Source organism: Oncorhynchus mykiss, chromosome 12, assembly GCF_013265735.2.
Source record: "Oncorhynchus mykiss isolate Arlee chromosome 12, USDA_OmykA_1.1, whole genome shotgun sequence".
NCBI classification, from domain to species: Eukaryota; Metazoa; Chordata; class Actinopteri; order Salmoniformes; family Salmonidae; genus Oncorhynchus; species Oncorhynchus mykiss.
The window spans coordinates 71,103,444-71,127,655 of NC_048576.1; the positions used below are offsets into that span (position 1 = coordinate 71,103,444).

At 45.5% G+C, this 24,212-nt stretch overlaps 1 protein-coding gene across 2 annotated transcripts in view; it reads left to right on the forward strand.

Moving 5' to 3' along the window:
• The window catches only part of LOC110538213 (unconventional myosin-X), a 55,889-nt gene that overhangs the window by 12,150 nt on the left and 19,527 nt on the right, over positions 1–24,212 (forward strand). For both annotated transcript variants that reach the window (XM_036938268.1, XM_036938269.1), the window contains exon 3: positions 17,999–18,093. In XM_036938268.1, the coding sequence (XP_036794163.1) occupies positions 17,999–18,093 (95 nt within the window). The remainder of the gene's footprint in view (positions 1–17,998; positions 18,094–24,212) is intronic.

The window sequence follows — 24,212 nt, forward strand, 5'->3', positions numbered from 1 at the left end:
AGCCATATCCTAACTCGGACAACGCTGGGCCAATTGTGCACCGCTCTATGGGACTCCCAATCACAGCCGGTTATGATACAGCCTGATGATGCCTCTAGCACTGTGATGCAGTGCCTTAGACCCCTTGTGCCACTCGGGAGCCAAGACATGACGTGAGTGTGGGATGGTGGTGGTTGAGGGGGAGATGAGTGATCTCAGGCCTGCATCACACTATCAGTCAGGCATCATATCCTTATCTACCCCCTCCTCTCTCCCACCTCACTCCCAGGCAATCTCAGTCTCAGTCCTCTCAGAGCACAGACGGCGTGGTGAAAAGTCCTAGAATTATATAACGTAGCTGATGAACAGTATACATGTCTGATAATGTCACAACTCGCTACAAGAGGACAACTCAAACAGGAAAGGGAGGAGGGCTGAGGGTGGGGGCGTTGAGGGAGCGGTGAGCTGAGGCTCTCTGAAGCCTCAAGTCAGACGGGACATGCAGCCTCCTGAGGGAGGGAGCGAGGGAGGGAGGGAGGACAGGGTGAGCGAGGTGACTCAATCTCACTTCAGGAACACACCCTAGAGGGGCGAGGCTGGCACAAGCGTGTGTGTGTGTGTGTGTGTGTGTGTGTGTGTGTGTGTGTGTGTGTGTGTGTGTGTGTGTGTGTGTGTGTGTGTGTGTGTGCGTGCGTGCGTGCGTGCGTGTGTGTGTATGTGTGCTGCCACCTCCACAGAGCAGAGAAGAGCGATAGGCCTCAGAGCTGTCACACAGGTGATTTACTGCTGGTGCTAGAGGGAGTGTGTCAAATAACTGACTGACTATAATCATCACACTAAGAATTAGATGCTGTGCTACACAACCATTACATGGCCACTGGCCACACCTTTCTAATGGCCCATTACAAAGCAGGGAGGAGACACTGACGTATAGTCACATTTATCTCAGATATATTGGCATAGATTAGACCAGTTTAATTCATTTTTTAGGGGCCCATTTAGAGTCAAGTTAGACAATTCAAGGCATGAATTTCAGTCACAAGTGAATGCAGGCTAAGCAGAGTAGATCTGTATTGAAAAGCACTGCAATATTGAAGGGATGTTGAGAGTTTGTGCTATTCTGAAAGTGAGCTTCGTAGATTTCTGTCCATCCGGAATAGGAGAGTATAGGTTCCAGCAGGTCATCCCACACCTCCGTCTGTGTGCACTAACCTTTTTAGCACCTTCATTTGAACATGATTAGTCATGTCATGTAGTCGTTATTGCTCATTATGAGCCCTGCAGGCTTCACGTTCTGTTCTGCGGCTAGAGAGCTTCTCCCGAGCAGCTCAGTGGGCGTAGTTACATGTGTATTCACGTCCACAGTGTCTAGTGTGAAGTGAACAAAAACCTCTGGTTAGCTAGGTTGATTGAGATGTGATACTGCAGAGAGAGAGAGAGAGAGAGGAGACAGGTGTGGGATCGGATGGGAGGGCTGGCATATGCCCATATGGGCAACATATGTCCATTTTAGGTTAGGTGTTGCGTGTTAGTTTCCCATTGCGTTGACCTACTAACCCAGAGTGGCAGCTCACCCATGGTGCCTGTCTGGTACAGAGTAGACCGACAATAGACAGACAGTAGACCGACAGTAGACAGTCAGTAGACCGACAGTAGACCGACAGTAGGCAGTCAGTAGACAGTCAGTAGACCGAGAGTAGACTGACAGTAGGCAGTCAGCAGACCGACAGTAGGCAGTCAGTAGACAGTCAGTAGACAGTCAGTAGACCGACAGTAGACAGTCAGAAGACCGACAGTAGACCGACAGTAGACCGACAGCAGACCGACAGTAGACAGTCAGTAGACAGTCAGAAGACCGTCAGTAGACCGTCAGCAGACCGACAGTAGGCAGTCAGTAGACAGTCAGTAGACAGACAGTAGACAGTCAGTAGACAGTCAGTAGGCAGTCAGAAGACCGACAGTAGACCGTCAGTAGACCGTCAGCAGACCGACAGTAGGCAGTCAGTAGGCAGTCAGTAGACAGACCGTAGTCGCCCCCTCATCCCAGCATGTGGTGCCAAGCTCAGTGTCAGCAGCAGTCAGGCCCATGATGTCTAACAGAGGCCTGTCATACATCCCCAACCCATACAGTCTGGCTGGTGCCTTTATGAAATGCCTTCGTGACCTACTGCCTGCCCCTCAAACAGGACAGGAGCCTCTCGCTCCCATGCATCCATATCTGTCTCACATAATCTCTATTTTCTCCCAACTCCTTCCCTCTCCCGCCTCAACCGAGCCCCTCGTTGGCAGGCCAGGGACAGACAGAGGAGTGGGAGGCTAGGAGACACACAGGAGGCAGAACACAGTGGGACCACTGAGGGAAGCTCTCGCTAGCTTTTTTCCCCCCTCTCTCTCGGTTTCTTTCTCTCTGTCCCTCTCTTTATTCTCCATTCTATGAAACACACTCTCTCTGTCAAGAGCATGACTCTTGGTGTGGGATGCCAGACAATGATGGCTGGAAGAGACTGAAAGAGACAGTGTTTACAACGGTCTTTGGAAGTGTATGTGTGTGTGTGTGTGTGTGTGTGTGTGTGTGTGTGTGTGTGTATCTGTGTGTGTACCTGTGTGTTCCAAGAAGTCCTTGGATGTGATCTGTGTGGTAATTGCCTGTGTGTGTGTCAGTGCTCCTGAAATGCATTGTTTTCCTCCTTTCAAGACATCCCTTCCTTCACACGCACATTGTCAAAGTCACATACACGCATGCAAGCCCCCCCCCCCCCCCCACACACACACACACGCCCTCACACATGCACACATGCCCTAACACACACGCATGCCCTCACACACACACACATGCCCTCACACACAGACACACTTCCTGTCCTCTCTCTCCGGTTCCCCCCCAAAACACATTTATGCACTCCCCTCTGCCTAGTCCAGAATTCCTTGGCAGTGGTCTTGAGTAAACAGTGTATTTTTAGAGCTGGGAGGTCATATAGGCCCACTCTTAATCACCACATTCCCATTTTCCCACCAGCCCCCTCCGTCTCAGCTCAGACAGAGGCCCAGCCAGGCACACTGGAGACGGAGAGGGGGATGGGAGGAGGATAGGATGGGGACTTGAGAGAAATATGGGCCTCTTCCCTCCCTCCACAGATTCCACAATGAGACTGTGGTCTGTGATTGCTCATTACCTACCTACAGTATGTGTTGTATTTAAAGGTTTCCCCAGAGACCGGTGTTTGTTTAAGAAGCCTCTGTGTTATATGACAGTTGCTCGTGTGTTTGTTCAGATGTCTAATAAAGTCTGGGTAACTTACATAGCTTTCACCTCTGTATATGAGCCATGGTTTAAAGCTAGACGTTGACCTCCTGGTTGACCTCATCATAGCCGCGTGTGTTGTGCGATGAAGCTGTTTTCACGCCCCCAGTTAGCCGTATCTGGACGTTTGACCCCTCGGATCACAAATCTCAACTCCCATGTCATTTCCTGGGCTGGTTACTCAGCGACTGATGTAACATAACCCTGCATGAGAGGGCTTTGATCGGGCAACCATGGCTATATCCCAAATGGCACCGTATTCCCTATATACAGTGCCTTGCGAAAGTATTCGGCCCCCTTGAACTTTGCGACCTTTTGCCACATTTCAGGCTTCAAACATAAAGATATAAAACTGTATTTTTTTGTGAAGAATCAACAACAACACAATCATGAAGTGGAACGACATTTATTGGATATTTCAAACTTTTTTAACAAATCAAAAACTGAAAAATTGGGCGTGCAAAATTATTCAGCCCCCTTAAGTTAATACTTTGTAGCGCCACCTTTTGCTGCGATTACAGCTGTAAGTCGCTTGGGGTATGTCTATCAGTTTTGCACATCGAGAGACTGACATTTTTTCCCATTCCTCCTTGCAAAACAGCTCGAGCTCAGTGAGGTTGGATGGAGAGCATTTGTGAACAACAGTTTTCAGTTCTTTCCACAGATTCTCGATTGGATTCAGGTCTGGACTTTGACTTGGCCATTCTAACACCTGGATATGTTTATTTTTGAACCATTCCATTGTAGATTTTGCTTTATGTTTTGGATCATTGTCTTGTTGGAAGACAAATCTCCGTCCCAGTCTCAGGTCTTTTGCAGACTCCATCAGGTTTTCTTCCAGAATGGCTCCATCCATCTTCCCATCAATTTTAACCATCTTCCCTGTCCTTGCTGAAGAAAAGCAGGCCCAAACCATGATGCTGCCACCACCATGTTTGACAGTGGGGATGGTGTGTTCAGCTGTGTTGCTTTTACGCCAAACATAACGTTTTGCATTGTTGCCAAAAAGTTCAATTTTGGTTTCATCTGACCAGAGCACCTTCTTCCACATGTTTGGTGTGTCTCCCAGGTGGCTTGTGGCAAACTTTAAACGACACTTTTTATGGATATCTTTAAGAAATGGCTTTCTTCTTGCCACTCTTCCATAAAGGCCAGATTTGTGCAATATACGACTGATTGTTGTCCTATGGACAGAGTCTCCCACCTCAGCTGTAGATCTCTGCAGTTCATCCAGAGTGATCATGGGCCTCTTGGCTGCATCTCTGATCAGTCTTCTCCTTGTATGAGCTAAAAGTTTAGAGGGACGGCCAGGTCTTGGTAGATTTGCAGTGGTCTGATACTCCTTCCATTTCAATATTATCGCTTGCACAGTGCTCCTTGGGATGTTTAAAGCTTGGGAAATCTTTTTGTATCCAAATCCGGCTTTAAACTTCTTCACAACAGTATCTCGGACCTGCCTGTTGTGTTCCTTGTTCTTCATGATGCTCTCTGCGCTTTTAACGGACCTCTGAGACTATCACAGTGCAGGTGCATTTATACGGAGACTTGATTACACACAGGTGGATTGTATTTATCATCATTAGTCATTTAGGTCAACATTGGATCATTCAGAGATCCTCACTGAACTTCTGGAGAGAGTTTGCTGCACTGAAAGTAAAGGGGCTGAATAATTTTGCACGCCCAATTTTTCAGTTTTTGATTTGTTAAAAAAGTTTGAAATATCCAATAAATGTCGTTCCACTTCATGATTGTGTCCCACTTGTTGTTGATTCTTCACAAAAAAATACAGTTTTATATATTTATGTTTGAAGCCTGAAATGTGGCAAAAGGTCGCAAAGTTCAAGGGGGCCGAATACTTTCGCAAGGCACTGTAGTGCACTACTTTTCAACAAAGTCCTATGGGCCATTGTCAAAAGCGGTGCACTACATAAAGAATAAAGTGCCATTTGGGATGCAAGCCATGTTCAGGAGGGCGTACTTTGTATTCTGAAGCATGTCTGTCTGAACATAACAGCAGTCTGGCTCTGACCACGGTCCTCCAAGCCTCAGAGCAAGGACACTGTGTTTTTACAACTTTAATTAACGTCTCGTTGCTTTAATTTGATCTCGACCAAAATCAATTACTCATCAGGTCAGCTACTCTGGCCACCGTGAGTCTGACTGACTGGTAGACTCAAGTCAGACTCTGAAAGCCCAATCCCTCATATATTTAATCCAGAGAGGACATATGACTTTAAAAAATGAATCCCTTCTTATGTTGAGATCACAACTTATTTATCTCCTAACGAGATAATCAAAAGTACCACGCATTCATTTGTTCACGACAACCACCTCATCAAGGAGCCCTGTGACTGTGTTGATCGCAATGCGCTCGTCGATGCCTGACAGGCTGCACTGTTTCCCAGTTAGCTAGGTAGTCTTGTTGGCTAGCTAGTTAGCTAGGTAGTCTTGTTAGCTGCTATTGTTAGCTAGACTAACTAATCTGACTGGCTGATCAGATTCAATTTCAGCCTCAGAGGCTTAGAAATAAGGTTGGTGCCTTGTAGGCTGTTTCATAGGCAAGGCTCCTTGCAGGCAGATTAGCTGTCAAAGTGCTTTATAGGTAGATGTATATCTGATCCAGGGGTGGGCACTATTCCTGTCAGGCTGATCAGATTCAATAGCAGCCTCAGAGGCTGATAAATCAAAATGCTGGCTTGTAAGATGTTTCATATGTAATGCTCCTTGCAGACAGCCTCTTTTTTTTGTTGTTGTTACCTTTATTTAACTAGGCAAGTTGGTTAAAAAAAAGAAGTATTATTTACAATGATGGCCTCCACCGGCTAAATACAGACAATGCTGGGCCAATTGTGCACCGCCCTATGGGACTCCCAATCACGGCCAGTTGTGATACAGCCTGGATTCGAACCAGGGTGTCTGTAGTAACGCCTCAAGCACTGAGATGCAGTGCCTTAGACCACTGCTATTGAATTTGATCAGCCTGTCAAGAATGGAGCTCACCCACTCTGTAAATGTAAATATTATCCATAAAGCATGAAGTGTCCCTTACAATTATACACATATCAGTTATGCTAGCTAACAACCAGCATAGATAACAAGCTAGCTAGCTAGCTAGCTAACAAGACTACCTACAGTTGAAGTCGGAAGTTTACATACACCTTAGCCAAACACATTTAAACTCAGTTTTTCACAATTCCTGACATTTAATCCTAGTAAAAATTCCCTGTCTTAGGTCAGTTAGGATCACCACTTTATTTTAAGAATGTGAAATGTCAGAAATATAGTAGAGAGAATGATTTCTTTCAGCTTTTATTTCTTTCATCACATTCCCAGTGGGTCAGAAGTTTACATACACTCAATTAGTATTTGTTAGCATTGCCTTTCAATTGTTTAACTTGGGTCAAACATTTCGAGTAGCCTTCCACAAGCTTCCCGCAAGAAGTTTGGTGAATTTTGGCCAATTCCTCCTGACAGAGCTGCTGTAACTGTTCTGGGATTGATTTGCACTTTTCGCACCAAAGTACGTTCATCTCTAGGAGACAGAACGCGTCTCCTTCCTGAGCGATATGACAGCTGCGGGGTCCCATGGTGTTTATACTTGCATACTATTGTTTGTACAGATGAACGTGGTACCTTCAGGCGTTTGGAAATTGCTCCCAAGGATGAACCAGACTTGTGGAGGTCTACAATTTTTGATTTTCCCATGATGTAAAGCAAAGAGGCACTGAGTTTGATGGTAGGCCTTGAAATAAATCCACAGGTACACCTCCAATTGCCTCAAATTATGTCAATTAGCCTATCAGAAGCTTCTAAAGCCATGACATTATTTTCGGAAATTTTCCAAGCTGTTTAAAGGCACAGTCAACTTAGTGTATGTAAACTTCGGACCCATTGGAATTGTGAAACAGTGAATTGTCCTAACCGACTTGCCAAAACTATAGTTTGTATTAACAAGAAATTTGTGGAGTGGTTGAAAAACGAGTGTGTGTAAACTTCACCTCATAAGACTAGCCAAGTTAGCTGCGTTGTTGCTCCAAACAAAAATTAAATAATAATAGCACGAAATGTACCATACTTTAGTGTAGCAATCAATAAAAACATATGCGCTGATCCACCGTGGGCTCTCCTCCGCCATACTGTCAATCTAGCATCAATACGTCCACTTCTATTTATAGAGTTTATCTCGTGATCTCGACAAAACATTTTTTGTTATATCATGATCATGAGAGAATGATCTTCTGATCTCGGCAAAACAACTTGTGCCGTAATCATCAGATAAGTAACGATCTCAACATAACGACATGGTACTTTTTCTATTCATATGGCCTCTGTGGAGGTTGGTGCCTTCATGTGTCTTCCATCAGTATGAAGCATAACAGAGATGTATTTTGTCCACTCTGGTCAGAAATGAGGATGCCTTGTCAGCTGGATCTGGTCAGATGCTTTATTTCCTTCCCTGTTGAGGGATTGTGAAAGTGTGCGGGAGCGTGAGATTGAAACTAGGCCACGCAGAGAGAAAGCGAGAGAGAGCCCAGTGGCGGTGATAATCATGGATAAATTAGAATATTGAGCAGTCAGACTGTTTTATTTGTCAGCCTTCTCTTACTCAGACACATGAGACAACACACACACACACACACACACACACACATATCAAGTATTTGCACACGGACACACAAATGCACAGAGATAGTCCCTATGCCCAAAAAAGCGAAGGTAGCCTGCCTAAATGATTACCGCCCATTGGCACTCACGTCGGTAGCCATGAAGTGCTTTGAAAGGCTGGTCATAGCTCACATCAACATCATCATCTCGGAAACCCTAGATCCACTCCAATTCACATACCACCCCAACAGATCCACAGATGACGCAAATCTCAATCGCACTCCACACTGCCCTTTCTCACCAGGACAAAAGGAACACCTATGTGAGAATGCTGTTCATTGACTACAGCTCAGCGTTCAATACCATAGTGCCCGCCTATAGGGAGGAGGTCAGAGACTTGGCAGTGTGCTGCCAGGACAACAACCTCTCCCTCAACGTGAGCAAGACAAAGGAGCTGATTGTGGACTACAGGAAAAGGAGGGCCGAACATGCCCCCATTCACATCGACAGGCTGTAGTGGAGCGGGTTGAGAGTTTCAAGTTCCTTGGTGTCCACATCACCAGCAAACTATCATGGTCCAAACACACCAAGACAGTCGTGAAGAAACACTGTTTCCCCCTCAGAAGACTGAAAAGATTTGGCATGGGTCCCCAGATCCTCAAAAAGTTCTACAGCTGCAAAATCGAGAGCATCCTGACCGGTTGCATCACCGCCTGGTATGGCAACTGCTCGGCCTCCGACCATAAGGCGCTACAGAGGGTAGTGCGTACGGCCCAGTACATCACTGGGGCCAAGCTTCCTGCAGTCAGAGGAAGGCCCGAAAAGTTGTCAGACTCCAGTCACCCTGGTCATAGACTGTTCTCTCTTCTACCGCACAGCAAGCAGTACCGGAGCGCCAAGTCTAGGTTCAAAAGGCTTCTAAACATCTTCTACCCCCCCAAGCCATAAGACTGCTGAACAATTAATCAAATGGCCACCCAGACTATTACATTGACTGCCCCCCCCCCCCCCCTTTGTTTTTACACTGCTGTTACTCGCTGTTTATTATCAATGCATAGTCACTTTACCCCTACCTACATGTACGAATTACTTCAACTAACCTGTACCCCCGCACATTGACTCGGTACTGGTCCCCCTGTATGTAGCATCTGTATTGTTATTATACATTTTTTTTATTTATTTTGTACTTAGTAAATATTTCTTAGCTCTATTTCTTTAACTGCATTTTTGGTTAAGGGCTTGTAAGTAAGTTTCACTGTACGGTTTACACCTGTAGCATGGAGCATGTGACAAATACAATTGTATTTTATTTTTGATTTGATAAGATTTGTGTACAGTTAAATTGTCTATCATAAGTACAGTAAATGGGGCATGTGTATATTTGTATTCACCCAAAATATAATTATTAATTTCCATCTCCCTCAGTCTCTCTCTCTCTCCCTCTGGCACTCCCTCTCTCCTACTCTTTCTACTTCCGCCTCTCTCTTCCCTCTCTCTCTTTCTTTGTTAGCTAGCTTCCCGTTTATGTGGGGCAAACAGATGGTTTTGCTTAGCGTGCTGGTGTTAGGCCTACAGTGGAAAGACCGGAGTGAAGAGGGGGAGAAAAAGAAAGAAAGAGAGAGAGATTTAGGGAGAGGGAGATATATGCCGTCTGAGCTGCAGGACTTTTCCACTTCCCTTCCACTTCCGTAAACAAAGCACCACAAGGGTATTTTTCCTTCTCTCACCAAATTCCTGACATCTCAAACACAAAAACCTCCTCGGGACAACGCTGAAGTGGTGACTTACACGTCAGACCATAGATTGCTTACTCACAACAGATCAATGGAAACATTTGAATATTAAACACAAACCTGAAACAGCAGGTTCATATGGGAGTGTCTTGTCTCTTCTCCTAGCTTCATCTCTCCCTGACTGTGTCATGGTCTTTCCACGGGGGTGTAGTGTTGGGGGTGGGGTGGGGTGGGGGGGGGGGGGGGGGGGGGGGGGGGGGGGGGGTGGTGGGGGTGGGGGGGGGGGGGGGGGTTGGTTCTGTTGGTCTGCTCTCCCTCCAAGCCGTCTAATCCCCGTGTAAAATTGTTTCCTGGCCTCCACAGGAAGTCAGAACTCAAGGCCCCTCTGTCACGGCCTCAGCCGGGGCTTCTGGGAATACGTGGGTGGGGGAGAAGGAGGGGGGGGGGGGGGGGGGCTACTGGACAGCTGTGGAAACCCCAGATCCTCATCTGTCAGAGTGCCAACATGTGACCCCAGCTGCACTACAGCTACACCCCCAAACTCCTCTACCCTCCACCCACCAACCCACCCTACTAGCACCCACACACCACCAGGGCTCTCTCCCATGAAACAAAACCAGCCTGGTCCACCAACCCCCATCCCTAAGCCCCCCCCCCCCCCCCCCCCCCCCCCCTCCTCCATTCGGCTATGGAAGCTTGTTTTGGATAGTTGGTTTACAGCCCTCATTCACAAGCCCCTCTTTACTCAATTAGCAGAGTTTAAGCATTACTTTGGGCCTGTGTGGGCAGCTGGGCACAGATTTGCCTGTTAAAACCTCTAAAGTCTAAGCCTTTGGGGGAGGGGGTTCTACTAATCTAACATATGAAATTGTTTTAAGATGGTCATACCATGGATCATTTAGCTATTTGATTTGGAATTTTAGGACCCCTGTAGATACTGTATATTAAAAAATGTACAAATATTCTAGAATTTGGTTACCACTATAGAAACGCATTGAATAACGCATTCATAAATGGCAAAACAGACAGTCAAAAAAATTAATCAGAAAGAATAAGGTTTTGAAGTATCTGTCCAATATCTAGGAGATAAAAGAAAGCTCAGTAAATATATACAGTACCACTCAAAAGTTTGGACACACCTACTCATTCAATGGTTTGTATTTATTTTTACTATTTTCTACATTGTAGAATAATAGTGAAGACATCAAAACTATGAAATAACACATGGAATCATGTAGTAACCAAAAAAGTGTTAAACAAATCAAAATATATTTTATATTTGAGATTCTTCAAAGTAGCCACCCTTTATCTTGATGACAGCTTTCCACACTCTTGGCATTTTCTCAACCAGCTTGACCTGGAATGCTTTTCCAACAGTCTTGAAGGAGTCCCCACATATGCTGAGCACTTGTTGGCTGCTTTTCCTTCACTCTGCGATCCAACTCATCCCAAACCATCTCAATTGGGTTGAGGTCAGGTGATTGTGAAGGCCATGTCATTTGATGCAGCACTCCATCACTCTTCTTCTTGGTCAACTAGTCCATACACAGCCTGGAGGTGTGTTGGGTCATTGTCCAGTTGAAAAACAAATGATAGTCCCACTAAGCCCAAACCAGATGGGATGGCGTATTGCTGCAGAATGCTTTGGTAACCATGCTGGTTAAGTGTGCCTTGAATACTAAATAAATCACAGACGGTGTCACCAACAAAGCACCCAAAAATCACAAATTTGGACTCATCAGACCAATGGACAGATTTCCACCGGTCTAATGTCCATTGCCTGTGTTTCTTGGCCCAAGCAAGTCTCCTCTTCTTATTGGTGTCCTTTAGTAGGGGTTTCTTTGTAGCAATTCGACCATGAAGACCTGATTCACGCAGTCTCCTCTGAACAGTTGATGTTAAGATGTTCTGTTACTTGAACTCTGTGAAGCATTTATTTGGGCTGCAATTTCTGAGGCTGGTAACTCTAATGAACTTGTCCTCTGCAGCAGAGGTAACTCTGGGTCTTCCTTTCCTGTTGCAGTCCTCATGAGAGCCAGTTTCATTATAGTGCTTGATGGTTTTTGTGACTGCAATTGAAGAAACGTTCAAAGTTTTTTAAGTTTTCCAGATTGACTGACCTTTTTATGTCTTAAAGTAATGATGGACTGTCGTTTCTCTTTGCTTATTTGAGCTGTTCTTGCCATAATATGGACCAAATAGGGCTATCGTCTGTATACCATCCCTATCTTGTCACAACACAACTGATTGGCTCAAACGCATTAAGAAGGAAAGAAATTCCACAAATGAACTTTTAACAAGGCACACCTGTTAATTGAAATGCATTCCAGGTGACTACCTCATGAAGCTGGTTGAGAGAATGCTAAGATTTTGCAAAGCTGTCATCAAGGTAAAGGGTGACTACTTTCAAGAATCTCAAATATAAAATATATTTTGATTTGTTTAACACTTTTTGTTGTGTTATTTCATAGTTTTGATGTCTTCTCTATTATTCTACAATGTAAAAAATGTAAAAAATAAAGAAAAACCCTTGAATGAGTTGGTGTGTCCAAACTAATGACTGCTACTGTATATAGTTTTTTTTACATTTAACATTTACATTTAACCCCTTTTTTTGTTGGCACAAAACTACCTCCATACTTCCATCCATTTTTTAAAACCGGTAACAGGTTACCTTCAGACAAGTTCCGTGACGCTTGTGGGGGTCGTTGAGCAAAAACATTGTGTTAGTGAGAGTCTCATCTTTCCATAGAGTGGTCATATTAGTCAGTTTTTGTGATGAGACCGATTTTCGGGATGTCTCCTGGTCTGACAAACAGCGCTGTATCTCTGCTACTTTTCACCTCAGATGCAGAAGGGCGACATAGGCGAATGTGGTGGATTGAGATGCTGCCCATGTAAAAAAAAAATATATATATGATGAAATAGATATCTCTAGCTTAAACTGACAGATGTATTGTGTTAATTAGATTGATGCATGAGTGCGTCAATAGACGCTTAATGAAGAATTATTCAAGGTAGCATGACACAAAGCCCAGGCCTGTTGTCTCTCTGTTCTCTGACAGACTCTTGAACAGTTTTTCTGCTGGTCTGGTTCTCGACATGCTTCATCCTCTTGTTTGAACTTCTAACAGAAGTGTGTTGGACAGCCCCCTCTGGATCAGCTTACCAAAATATCATAGACTCACACCCACCCACCCGACTTCTTTTCTTCGACACAATGTAGCCTAACTCCCAAACCTATAGCATATGGGCTTCAAAGTTAGATCAAGCCCCAGTGTCTTCCCGTATGGTTTTGTCTTTGACATGACTTTTGGTGATGCCTGTGTCTACAGTAAGTCACAAAGGCAGATTGTGTGTTAGACGTTAGCTGAAGGCCTGTGGACCCAGATAGGCCTTCTGATTCGCCGAGGGCCCATTGAAGCTGAAGGTCAGGCTTGTTTGAACAGAGACAGAATAAAAGGTCAACTGGAGGGTTTTAGCCCGGCCTTCCCTCTCCTTTCTTTATCCTGTTTCCCTCCACTTTTCCCTCGTTTCCCTCCACTCAAATCTTTCAAATGATCTCTCTTGAATCCTGCCTCATGCTAGTTCTGAAATGTGTCATTTTCTACATCTGGTTAGTGGTTAGGGTTATCATCCCACACAATATTGCTCCTCTGGGTTGTCATGTGCATACCTGGGTTTCCATTAGCCGGTAATTGCCGGCTTTTGGCTGTAATAAAACAAATTTAAGCAGATAAATATCATTTTGGCCAAATTAACCTGGTGAAAAAACAACGGTAGGAAGGCTACCCACCACTTAACATCACCCACCACTTTACAATGTGAGCTGGAGGTGGTATGCATTTTGAAAAGATATTTCATTGTTTGAAACCTGAGTGTTTTGCTTCATATTATGAGGCATGTCTTACCTTGCTTGAAAATCTGACCGTAGAAAGGTGGAGGCAATTATTTCGTAAAGACTTTATAGGTTTAAAGTGTGAGGAAGCATAAGCCTACAATTTATCCTACAATTTCTACCAAATCTGCTGGTCAGTTCTGATTTTCATATGTGCATCTTGATGGAACAGTTTCATTTCAATAATAATGTTTGCGGTTCTCAAAATTGTTGCCACGTGGATAATTATAAAAATGTCAAAATCAACTAATGCGAGAGGACCGGCCTCTGCCATATGACACAGTGATCATTGGCGGCTAAATAGCCTAAATGAGCGCATGGAACTCCGAAATGGCCAATGCAGCTGTTGACCTATAACTTACATTGTCAACAAAGTAAAAATACATAAAAACAGTAGAAAATATACTGATGAAAATTGTGGTTCTTTCAATAACATGAACTTCTCTTCTCAGCCTGTCTGCCTTCCTTTCTATTTGTCTTGACTTGAGCTGTTGCTTGTGAAGTGCGACATTGTATCAAATCAATCAACTGGATCAGCCCTAACGTGCAACATTGTATCAACTAGCCTATTCAGCACTCAGAGTTTAGGCACCGGTGAGCTCGGGACAGACAGCTGTTTTTGCGCAAGGGAAAGGCTAAGTATTTTATGACGTTTCCACTGGATATATGGGATCATCAGATCATTATATTTTGCTCTTCCACACCGAGGCTTGGTGATTATCGAGGGGGAGATTTTTGTGAGGAACTATTAGGCTCTCATTTGCAATGGATGTTTAAACAACGGACTTTGTTGATTTACTGTGTGAGGCGAAGAAAATATTACTGAGAAGATGAGCTTATTAGTGGTGAAGGCGATGACTAAGACAGGCAGAAATCATACATCCCCAAATGGGCACTTGCACGCAGCAGGCCAGGGAGGCTAATTCTATGCTTGCTCAGACATGCGAGCTCCCTCAACATTAACAAGAACCGTGCTCATCGCTCACATGGAGCACTCCAAACAAAAGACAATGAAAAAAGGGACAACTCGTAAATGATGGTTATGAAATAAAACCAAAACTTGTTTCTCAACAACATTTACACACCAAGAATGAGAACGGTAAATTATTGTAGGCCTAATTAGTAATACAAATGATGTCATGGCTTTAGAAGCTTCTGATAGGCTAATTGACATCATTTGAGTCAATTGGAGGTGTACCTGTGGATGTATTCCAAGGCCATACCTTCAAACTCAGTGCCTCTTTGCTTGACATCATGGGAAAATCAAAAGAAATCAGCCAAGACCTCCACAAGTCTGGTTCATCCTTGGGAGCAATTTCCAAATGCCTAAAGGTACCACGTTCATCTGTACAAACAATAGTATGCAAGTATAAACACCATGGGTCCACGCAGCCGTCATACCGCTCAGAAAGGTGACGCGTTCTGTCTCCTAGAGATGAACGTACTTTGGTGCGAAAAGTGCAAATGAATCCCAGAACAACAGCAAATGACCTTGTGATGCTGGAGGAAACAGGTACAAAAGTATCTATATCCACGGTAAAACGAGTCCTATATCGACATAAGCTGAAAGGCCGCTCAGTAAGGAAGAAGCCACTGCTCCAAAACCGCCATAAAATAAAGCCAGACTACGGTTTGCAGCTACACATGGAGATGGTACTTTTTGGAGTAATGTCCTCTGGTCTGATGAAACAAAAATATTACTGTTTGGCCATAATGACCATTGTTATGTTTGGAGGAAAAGGGGGAGGCTAGCAAGCCGAAGAACACCATCCCAACGGTGAAGCACGGGGGTGGCTTTGTGGGGGTGCTTTGCTGCAGGAGGGGCTGGTGCATTCACAAAATAGATGGCATCATGAGGAAGGGAAATGATGTGGATATATTGAAGCAACATCTCAAGACATCAGTCAGGAAGTTAAAGCTTCCGACTTCAACTGTATGTAATGGGGAATTGATAACAATAAACATTCATATCAACTTTCTTCCATTGTCCAGAAGTCAAACGCACCATCCTAGTCATACAGTATTAGCAACACATCTTAGTCGTTGTGTCTTTAGATTCACACTCTTTGAATCTCTGTCAAATACCGCTTGTGTCAGATGCACTATTTAGAAAGGTGTTTTACCTTTTTCCCGCAAATTACATTTTGGCAAAATGTTTGAAAATGACATGTTTTGTTAAGAGGAATTACCATAATCTAAATGTGGTGACTTTTTGAGCACCGTGGGTGGACGCCCCTAGTGGGTTTACACACCCAATGCATATGTGTGTGGTAAATTTCTCGAATGGCTGCTAAACTAAAATGGGAAAACCCTGGTGCATACAGTACATAAAGTAGCCGATAGCTTTAGGTAGGAACTTGACCCATTTCACGGCTAGAAGATTTCTGGTTTAAGTTCTGCGAGGAACATAGCTAACATTGCTTTTGTACCCTTGAGCAAGGCCCAAACTATAGAGGTACCAATCCAGGGCTGGTTTATACTGGTGCTCTCCAGAGTTTGTACGTGTGCCCCCGCTCAGACAACATCACAAAATGATCCTCGGCTTTGACATCGAGTCCTCCACATACCAACACGCTATCCCCTAGCTGACTGCGTTGCCGTTTTCTATAGATCCAAATCCCCATCAGTGCATTGAGTTCTCCATTTAAATGACTGCATATAGGTCTGTCTGCATCTGTTTCTGCAGCAAGGGGTTATTTGCGGACTCCAAAAGAGCCGTCCTCAGATTTCTGGATGTATTTTTACGTATTTAAGAGAAGAGGGATATGCGACGATACACTGGAAAGGTCCCAGATGACGTTACTGTTTGAATGCTGCTGCCGCTGTTGGGCTTCGCTGCAGAGGTAGACTGGCTGTAGTTGGACAGGGCTCTGACCCTCTTGTTCTCGCCCTCTGGTGTCTCTCTGACGTTTCTCCTGCCGAATCAGTCATACACTCTGTGAGGGCCAATGTGGTTTTCCTGTAGTGTTTCCCTGTGTGTCTGAGCATCAGCCTAAATTAGAGACTGATACACACACATATTTTACAACTACTGTACGGTCTGAAACAGGCAAACGTATTGACACAAGGGTCAACTAGTGGATGTTGGGATAGTGAGATACTCTGAGCAGGTGTCGTGTATTGTAGATGAACAGTCAGCACAGTCCTGTAAGCTAAGTTGAGCAGGATAGGGTATGTTCAGACTTATTGATTAGGTCTGACTTCCATAAGGAATAACCTTCCACAATCATCTGATCAATAATCACCGCCCAGAGAAACGCTATCTGAGACTGTACATGGTGGAGGGAGGGAGGGCCGCCTGCCAAAACTCATTTCCTGCCTAGTGTTTTCAGGGGAAGGAAGGAAGGTTTGTTCCTTCATACCTCACACGCTAGTTTGACGCAGGAAATAGAGAAAATAAACTAGTAATTAGATAAATAAATGAGCATAGATAAATCTTATAAACAATTGAATGGGCTGGAAATGGGCCTTGACCAGAGATAACAAGCTGAGCTCTCAGTCGTCCAAAACATTGCCTGGCCAAATGTCTGAAACGAATGTCACTTTGCAGTCCAAGGTCCTCGCCACCACCATGACTGCATGTGGTGGCTTTTCTTTTTACAAGGCTTCTTTGACAGTGGCCCTTGAGAAAGAGAGAGAGAGAGGAGAGAGAGCATTTCACAACAGTTTCCCCATAATTCCCAGATGTTTTTGATGTTTGTTATGGGTTTTCGATTAGCTGACAACAGTGTAACCCTTTGAACTCTCTCTCTCTCTCTGGCCTGGGACTGCCTGGCTGGCTGGCTTTGATTCAGTCCTCTCTCTCTCTCTGGCCTGGGACTGCCTGGCTGGCTGGCTTTGATTCAGTCCTCTCTCTCTCTCTGGCCTGGGACTGCCTGGCTGGCTGGCTTTGAGTCAGTCCTCTCTCTCTCTCTGGCCTGGGACTGCCTGGCTGGCTGGCTTTGATTCAGTCCTCTCTCTCTCTCTCTGGCCTGGGACTGCCTGGCTGGCTGGCTTTGAGTCAGTCCTCTCTCTCTCTCTGGCCTGGGACTGCCTGGCTGGCTGGCTTTGAGTCAGTCCTCTCTCTCTCTCTGGCCTGGGACTGCCTGGCTGGCTGGCTTTGAGTCAGTCCTCTCTCTCTCTTTGGTCTGGGACTGCCTGGCTGGCTGGCTTTGAGTCAGTCCTCCTCTTCCCTCCACTCCGCTGTGCCCGCCAGCCAAACCAATTAAAGAGAGACGAGCTGTCCACGGCGGCGTGGTATGCATGCAGCTGTGGAGGAGGGGTGGAGGGAACGATATTCACAGCACTTCAACTTGTCCCCCTCTCCTCTCTCACTTAGGGTGTCAGAGAGGCTTAGGGCTGGCAGACGTTGTGTGGGGTTACCCTCCTCCCCTCGACACAGAGCCAATAGGGTATCGGGGGGGGGGGGGGGGGGGTGCCTTCACTGTGGGAGTGTATGATGCTGCTATTTACCACCGCTCTCTCTCTCTCTGTCTCACCCAGACACAGTCTGTCAGAGGTTCCTGATGAGATGAAGAGTCTGATCATAGAGAAGAGCAAGATGGGCCTGGAAGAAGACCCCGAGCTGCTTGTCAAAGGTGAGCCTGTCTGCCCGACACACCTGTACACCATCCCTCTATTCTCTCTCTCTCTCCTTTCTCTCTGTGTGGCTGTTGTGTCCCAGCTCCAGTGATTTGCATGTACAGTAATAACAGTCCGTGGGATGATGACGTTCACTCGTCCGAGAGCGTTAGCCGAGCTTGAGCTCTGTGCATGTTTGCGGTGTTATCGCTGAATAAGTAGACCATACTGTGCTACTGTACTGTACACTTCACTGTCCACAGCTAAGCCCTCACACACACACACACACACACACACACACACACACACACACACACACACACACACACACACACACACACACACACACACACACACACACACACACACACACACACACACACACCCTGCCCCCAGTAATCATGTAATGATGGCCATCAGCGGCATTAAGAGCCTTGCGTGCCTGACGCTTTTTGAGGAGTGATCTCACAGGCTATTCATGTGTGCTTTTCCTGCTACCGAAACGGTTGCAGTAAAATGCCAGCGCTTGGATAAGTTACGTCCTCTTTGGGATGGCGGCAGCCTGATCGGCTAATTCGGACAGCAGTTACCATGCAGCACCCCTGGCCGACTGGCTGGCTGCACCCCTCCTCCCTCTGTTCCGACGTCTGAGACCGGGCAGAGGGGCAGGCGATGGGGTTAGGGGGGGGTGCATTCCTTCCCAATCGGAGGACGGCTACTTCCCCTGGGCCCCTGGTGTGGCTGTGTGCCTTGTCTTCCCCACCAACCACCACCATCTCCAGCACCACTGACGCTCCAGGACATGTGAAGGCCTTGCTCTGTTCATGCCCTTGTTGTGTGCCCATATATCAAATGTCCTGGTGCTAGGGTGTCCCTAGCTGTTTGGTGTGGTTTGGTGTGGTTTACAATGGGACATCCTCAGGCAACTGGGGCCAAGTGTCGCCGCGCAGTCTAAAATAGGCCATCAACCGTGCCTTAGACAGAGAGAGACCGACAGAGGGGAAAAGGTAGAGCGAGAGAGATTGACGTAGCGAGGGAGTGAGAAACTCCTAGACAGAATGCAGTGACGAGCATAAATTACATTCCTCTGTTTGTTCATTTTTAGCTACATATCACTTAGTACGCCAGTCATTTGGAAAGTGATTCAGTCTACTCAATTGCAATCGTTTCCCTTTCTGTTTGGATCTCTGTCTAATTCTGTTCAGCCCATAATCCTAGTGTTGAAGCTCATTAAAGCTCTGCTCCCTTATGGATGACTGTTTGTTATCAGATGCTTTTTAATCTCCTCCAAATCTCCAGAACAAACAGAAGGTACACACAGAGATAGAAGGACAGAGCAGAACCAGAGGGAGACAGACTCCAGTGTTTGCTCAGTCTGTGTTTCAGGGGGCAGGGCCAGCGTTAGGGGTCTGGGGTCACAAATGAAACAAATTAAGGGCGAGCCGTGGCCCCCCAGGGGACGCATTAGCAGGCCAGGGAGATGGGATCCAGATGGAGGACCGTGGGGGGGGGGAGGGGTAGGCAGGGGGTCCTGACCGGGACTCTTGTTTCACCCTTTCTCTCTCTCCCACTCATTGCCTTTCCTTCTCTTTCTCTACTTCTCTCACTCTCTCTCTTTCTTTCTCTCCTCCCTCTTTCCATCCAAAGTAGGCCGTCTCTCTATCCCACTGTCTCAAAAAGAGCAGCTGCAGGACATCCTGTGTGACTGACAGACGACCTGCCTCCCAGCTCTCCGCTAACCAGTCCACCCACACCCCTCCACCCCCCTACCCCCGACCCAATCATCCACCCCACCCAATCCCGTCCTGTCTTACCTCATCCTTTTTTATTTATCCATTTCATGTTGGTTTTTATGCTCCTTTTGATGTGGTGTTAAGTACCTGGGGACTATATTGGGTGGGTTTATGGTGTGTTCCAGGCTGCCACTGGGAAAGGGGAAACAGAATGAGACGTGTGTAGACTCCCACTTCGACTGCCCCCCTCCGGGTCTATGGGTTGTAACATGGGGGATGGTAGCAATGGGGGCTCTGCATGTAGGGAAAACCACTTTACCATAGGAAAAAGGGGAGTTGGTGCGGGGGGAGAGATGAAAGAGGGAGAGACTGAGCGAAGAGAAAAGAGCTGTAGGGAAAGCGAGGGAGAGCTGACAGGTGGCATGCAGCTTGCTAACCACAGAGGAAGCTGTGACGCTGGCTCGGTCGTCAGAGCTGTTCTAAGAAGTTAGCCCAATGAACATGGCACTGCTGTTCCCATAAACTCACACATACACACACACACACACACACACACACACACACACACACACACACACACACACACACACACACACACACACACAACGGATGGCACAGCCACATAACCCTGCCCCCGCCCTCACCATAGCGCCCTGCTCCAGCTTTGGGCCAGGTGACCAGCCAGGGCCCTCTGCCAGCCTATCCATCACCCCTCACTGTGAACTCTGACTGCTCTCTCTCGTTTTACCACTCCATCGCACCGCCACCCCTATCCATCCCTTGCTCCCTCTTCCTCTCTCTCTCTGGGCAGCCCCTGGCCAGAGCTTGGCCAAACCCGGTTTATTTACCCTCAGCTCTGTGAGATTAAATATTTAGAAGGAACAGTTTGCACACATATTCTGTGTCCCAAATGCCACCCTATTCTCTATATAGTGCACTACTTTTGACCAGAGCCCCATGGTCCCCTGGTCAAAGGTAGTGTACTATACAGGCAACAGTGTGTCGTTTGGGACACACTCTGTGGGTTGCTGCATGGCTGGTGTTTGGTAACACTACAGCCACCCCCCCTTCTGGACACGGGTAGTAGACTATATATACAAAAGTATGTGGACACCCCTTCAAATTAGTGGATTCGGCTATTTCAGCCACACCCATTACTGACAGGTGTATCAAATCGAGCACACAGCCATGCAATCTCCATAGACAAACATTGGCAGTAGAATGGCCTCACTGAAGAGCTCAGTGACTTTCAACGTGGCACTGTCATAGGATGCCACTTTTCCAACAACTCAGTTCATCAAATTTCTGTCCTGCTAAAGCTACCCCGGTCAACTGTAAGTGCTGTTATTGTGAAGTAGAAACGTCTAGGAGAAACAATGGCTCAGCCACGAAGTGGTACAGGGCCCTGACCTTTGGGATGAATTGGAACACCGACTGCGAGCCAGGCCTAATTGCCCAACATCAGTAAATCAAATCAAATCAAATCAAATGTTATTTGTCACATACACATGGTTAGCAGATGTTAATGCGAGTGTAGCGAAATGCTTGTGCTTCTAGTTCCGACAATGCAGTAATAACCAACAAGTAATCTAGCTAACAATTCCAAAACTACTACCTTATAGACACAAGTGTAAGGGGATAAAGAATATGTACTTAAAGATATATGAATGATTGATGGTACAGAACGGCATAGGCAAGATACAGTAGATGGTATTGAGTACAGTATATACATATGAGATGAGTATGTAAACAAAGTGGCATAGTTTAAAGTGGCTAGTGATACATGTATTACATAAAGATGCAGTAGATGATATAGAGTACAGTATATACAGTGCCTTGCGAAAGTATTCGGCCCCCTTGAACTTTGCGACCTTTTGCCACATTTCAGGCTTCAAACATAAAGATATAAAACTGTATTTTTTTGTGAAGAATCAACAACAACACAATCATGAAGTGGAACGACATTTATTGGATATTTCAAACTTTTTTAACAAATCAAAAACTGAAAAATTGGGCGTGCAAAATTATTCAGCCCCCTTAAGTTAATACTTTGTAGCGCCACCTTTTGCTGCGATTACAGCTGTAAGTCGCTTGGGGTATGTCTCTATCAGTTTTGCACATCGAGAGACTGAATTTTTTTCCCATTCCTCCTTGCAAAACAGCTCAAGCTCAGTGAGGTTGGATGGAGAGCATTTGTGAACAGCAGTTTTCAGTTCTTTCCACAGATTCTCGATTGGATTCAGGTCTGGACTTTGACTTGGCCATTATAACGCCTGGATATGTTTATTTGCAGTCTTACACCTTGGGGATAGAAGCTGTTCAGGAGCCTGTTGGTGTCAGAATTGTTTCTCTGGAACTGCTTGCCGTGCGGAAGCAGAGAAAACAGTCTATGGTTTGGGTGGCTGGGGTCTTTAACAATTCTCCTTCCTTTCACACCGCCTGATATAGAGGTCCTGAATGGCAGGGAGTGATATACAGTGCCTTGCGAAAGTATTCGGCCCCCTTGAACTTTGCGACCTTTTGCCACATTTCAGGCTTTAAACATAAAGATATAAAACAGTATTTTTTTGTGAAGAATCAACAACAAGTGGGACACAATCATAAAGTGGAACAACATTTATTGGATATTTCAAACTTTTTTAACAAATCAAAAACTGAAAAATTGGGCGTGCAAAATTATTCAGCCCCCTTAAGTTAATACTTTGTAGCGCCACCTTTTGCTGCGATTACAGCTGTAAGTCGCTTGGGGTATGTCTCTATCAGTTTTGCACATCGAGAGACTGAAATTTTTTCCCATTCCTCCTTGCAAAACAGCTTGAGCTCAGTGAGGTTGGATGGAGAGCATTTGTGAACAGCAGTTTTCAGTTCTTTCCACAGATTCTCGATTGGATTCAGGTCTGGACTTTGACTTGGCCATTCTAACACCTGGATATGTTTATTTTTGAACCATTCCATTGTAGATTTTGCTTTATGTTTTGGATCATTGTCTTGTTGGAAGACAAATCTCCGTCCCAGTCTCAGGTCTTTTGCAGACTCCATCAGGTTTTCTTCCAGAATGGTCCTGTATTTGGCTCCATCCATCTTCCCATCAATTTTAACCATCTTCCCTGTCTTTGCTGAAGAAATGCAGGCCCAAACCATGATGCTGCCACCACCATGTTTGGCAGTGGGGATGGTGTGTTCAGCTGTGTTGCTTTTACGCCAAACATAACGTTTTGCATTGTTGCCAAAAAGTTCAATTTTGGTTTCATCTAACCAGAGCACCTTCTTCCACATGTTTGGTGTGTCTCCCAGGTGGCTTGTGGCAAACTTTAAACAACACTTTTTATGGATATCTTTAAGAAATGGCTTTCTTCTTGCCACTCTTCCATAAAGGCCAGATTTGTGCAATATACGACTGATTGTTGTCCTATGGACAGAGTCTCCCACCTCAGCTGTAGATCTCTGCAGTTCATCCAGAGTGATCATGGGCCTCTTGGCTGCATCTCTGATCAGTCTTCTCCTTGTATGAGCTGAAAGTTTAGAGGGACGGCCAGGTCTTGGTAGATTTGCAGTGGTCTGATACTCCTTCCATTTCAATACTATCGCTTGCACAGTGCTCCTTGGGATGTTTAAAGCTTGGGAAATCTTTTTGTATCCAAATCCGGCTTTAAACTTCTTCACAACAGTATCTCGGACCTGCCTGGTGTGTTCCTTGTTCTTCATGATGCTCTCTGCGCTTTTAACGGACCTCTGAGACTATCACAGTGCAGGTGCATTTATACGGAGACTTGATTACACACAGGTGGATTGTATTTATCATCATTAGTCATTTAGGTCAACATTGGATCATTCAGAGATCCTCACTGAACTTTTGGAGAGAGTGTGCTGCACTGAAAGTAAAGGGGCTGAATAATTTTGCACGCCCAATTTTTCAGTTTTTGATTTGTTAAAAAAGTTTGAAATATCCAATAAATGTCGTTCCACTTCATGATTGTGTCCCACTTGTTGTTGATTCTTCACAAAAAAATACAGTTTTATATCTTTATGTTTGAAGCCTGAAATGTGGCAAAAGGTCGCAAAGTTCAAGGGGGCCGAATACTTTCGCAAGGCACTGTACATATACATATGAGATGAATAATGTAGGGTATGTAAACATTATATTAGGTAGCATTGTTTAATGTGGCTAGTGATATATTTTACATAATTTCCCATCAATTCCCATTATTAAAGTGGCTGGAGTTGAGTCAGTGTGTTGGCAGCAGCCACTCAATGTTAGTGGTGGCTGTTTAACAGTCTGATGGCCTTGAGATAGAAGCTGTTTTTCAGTCTCTCGGTCCCAGCTGTGATGTACCTGTACTGACCTCGCCTTCTGGATGATAGCGGGGTGAACAGGCAGTGGCTCGGGTGGTTGTTGTCCTTGA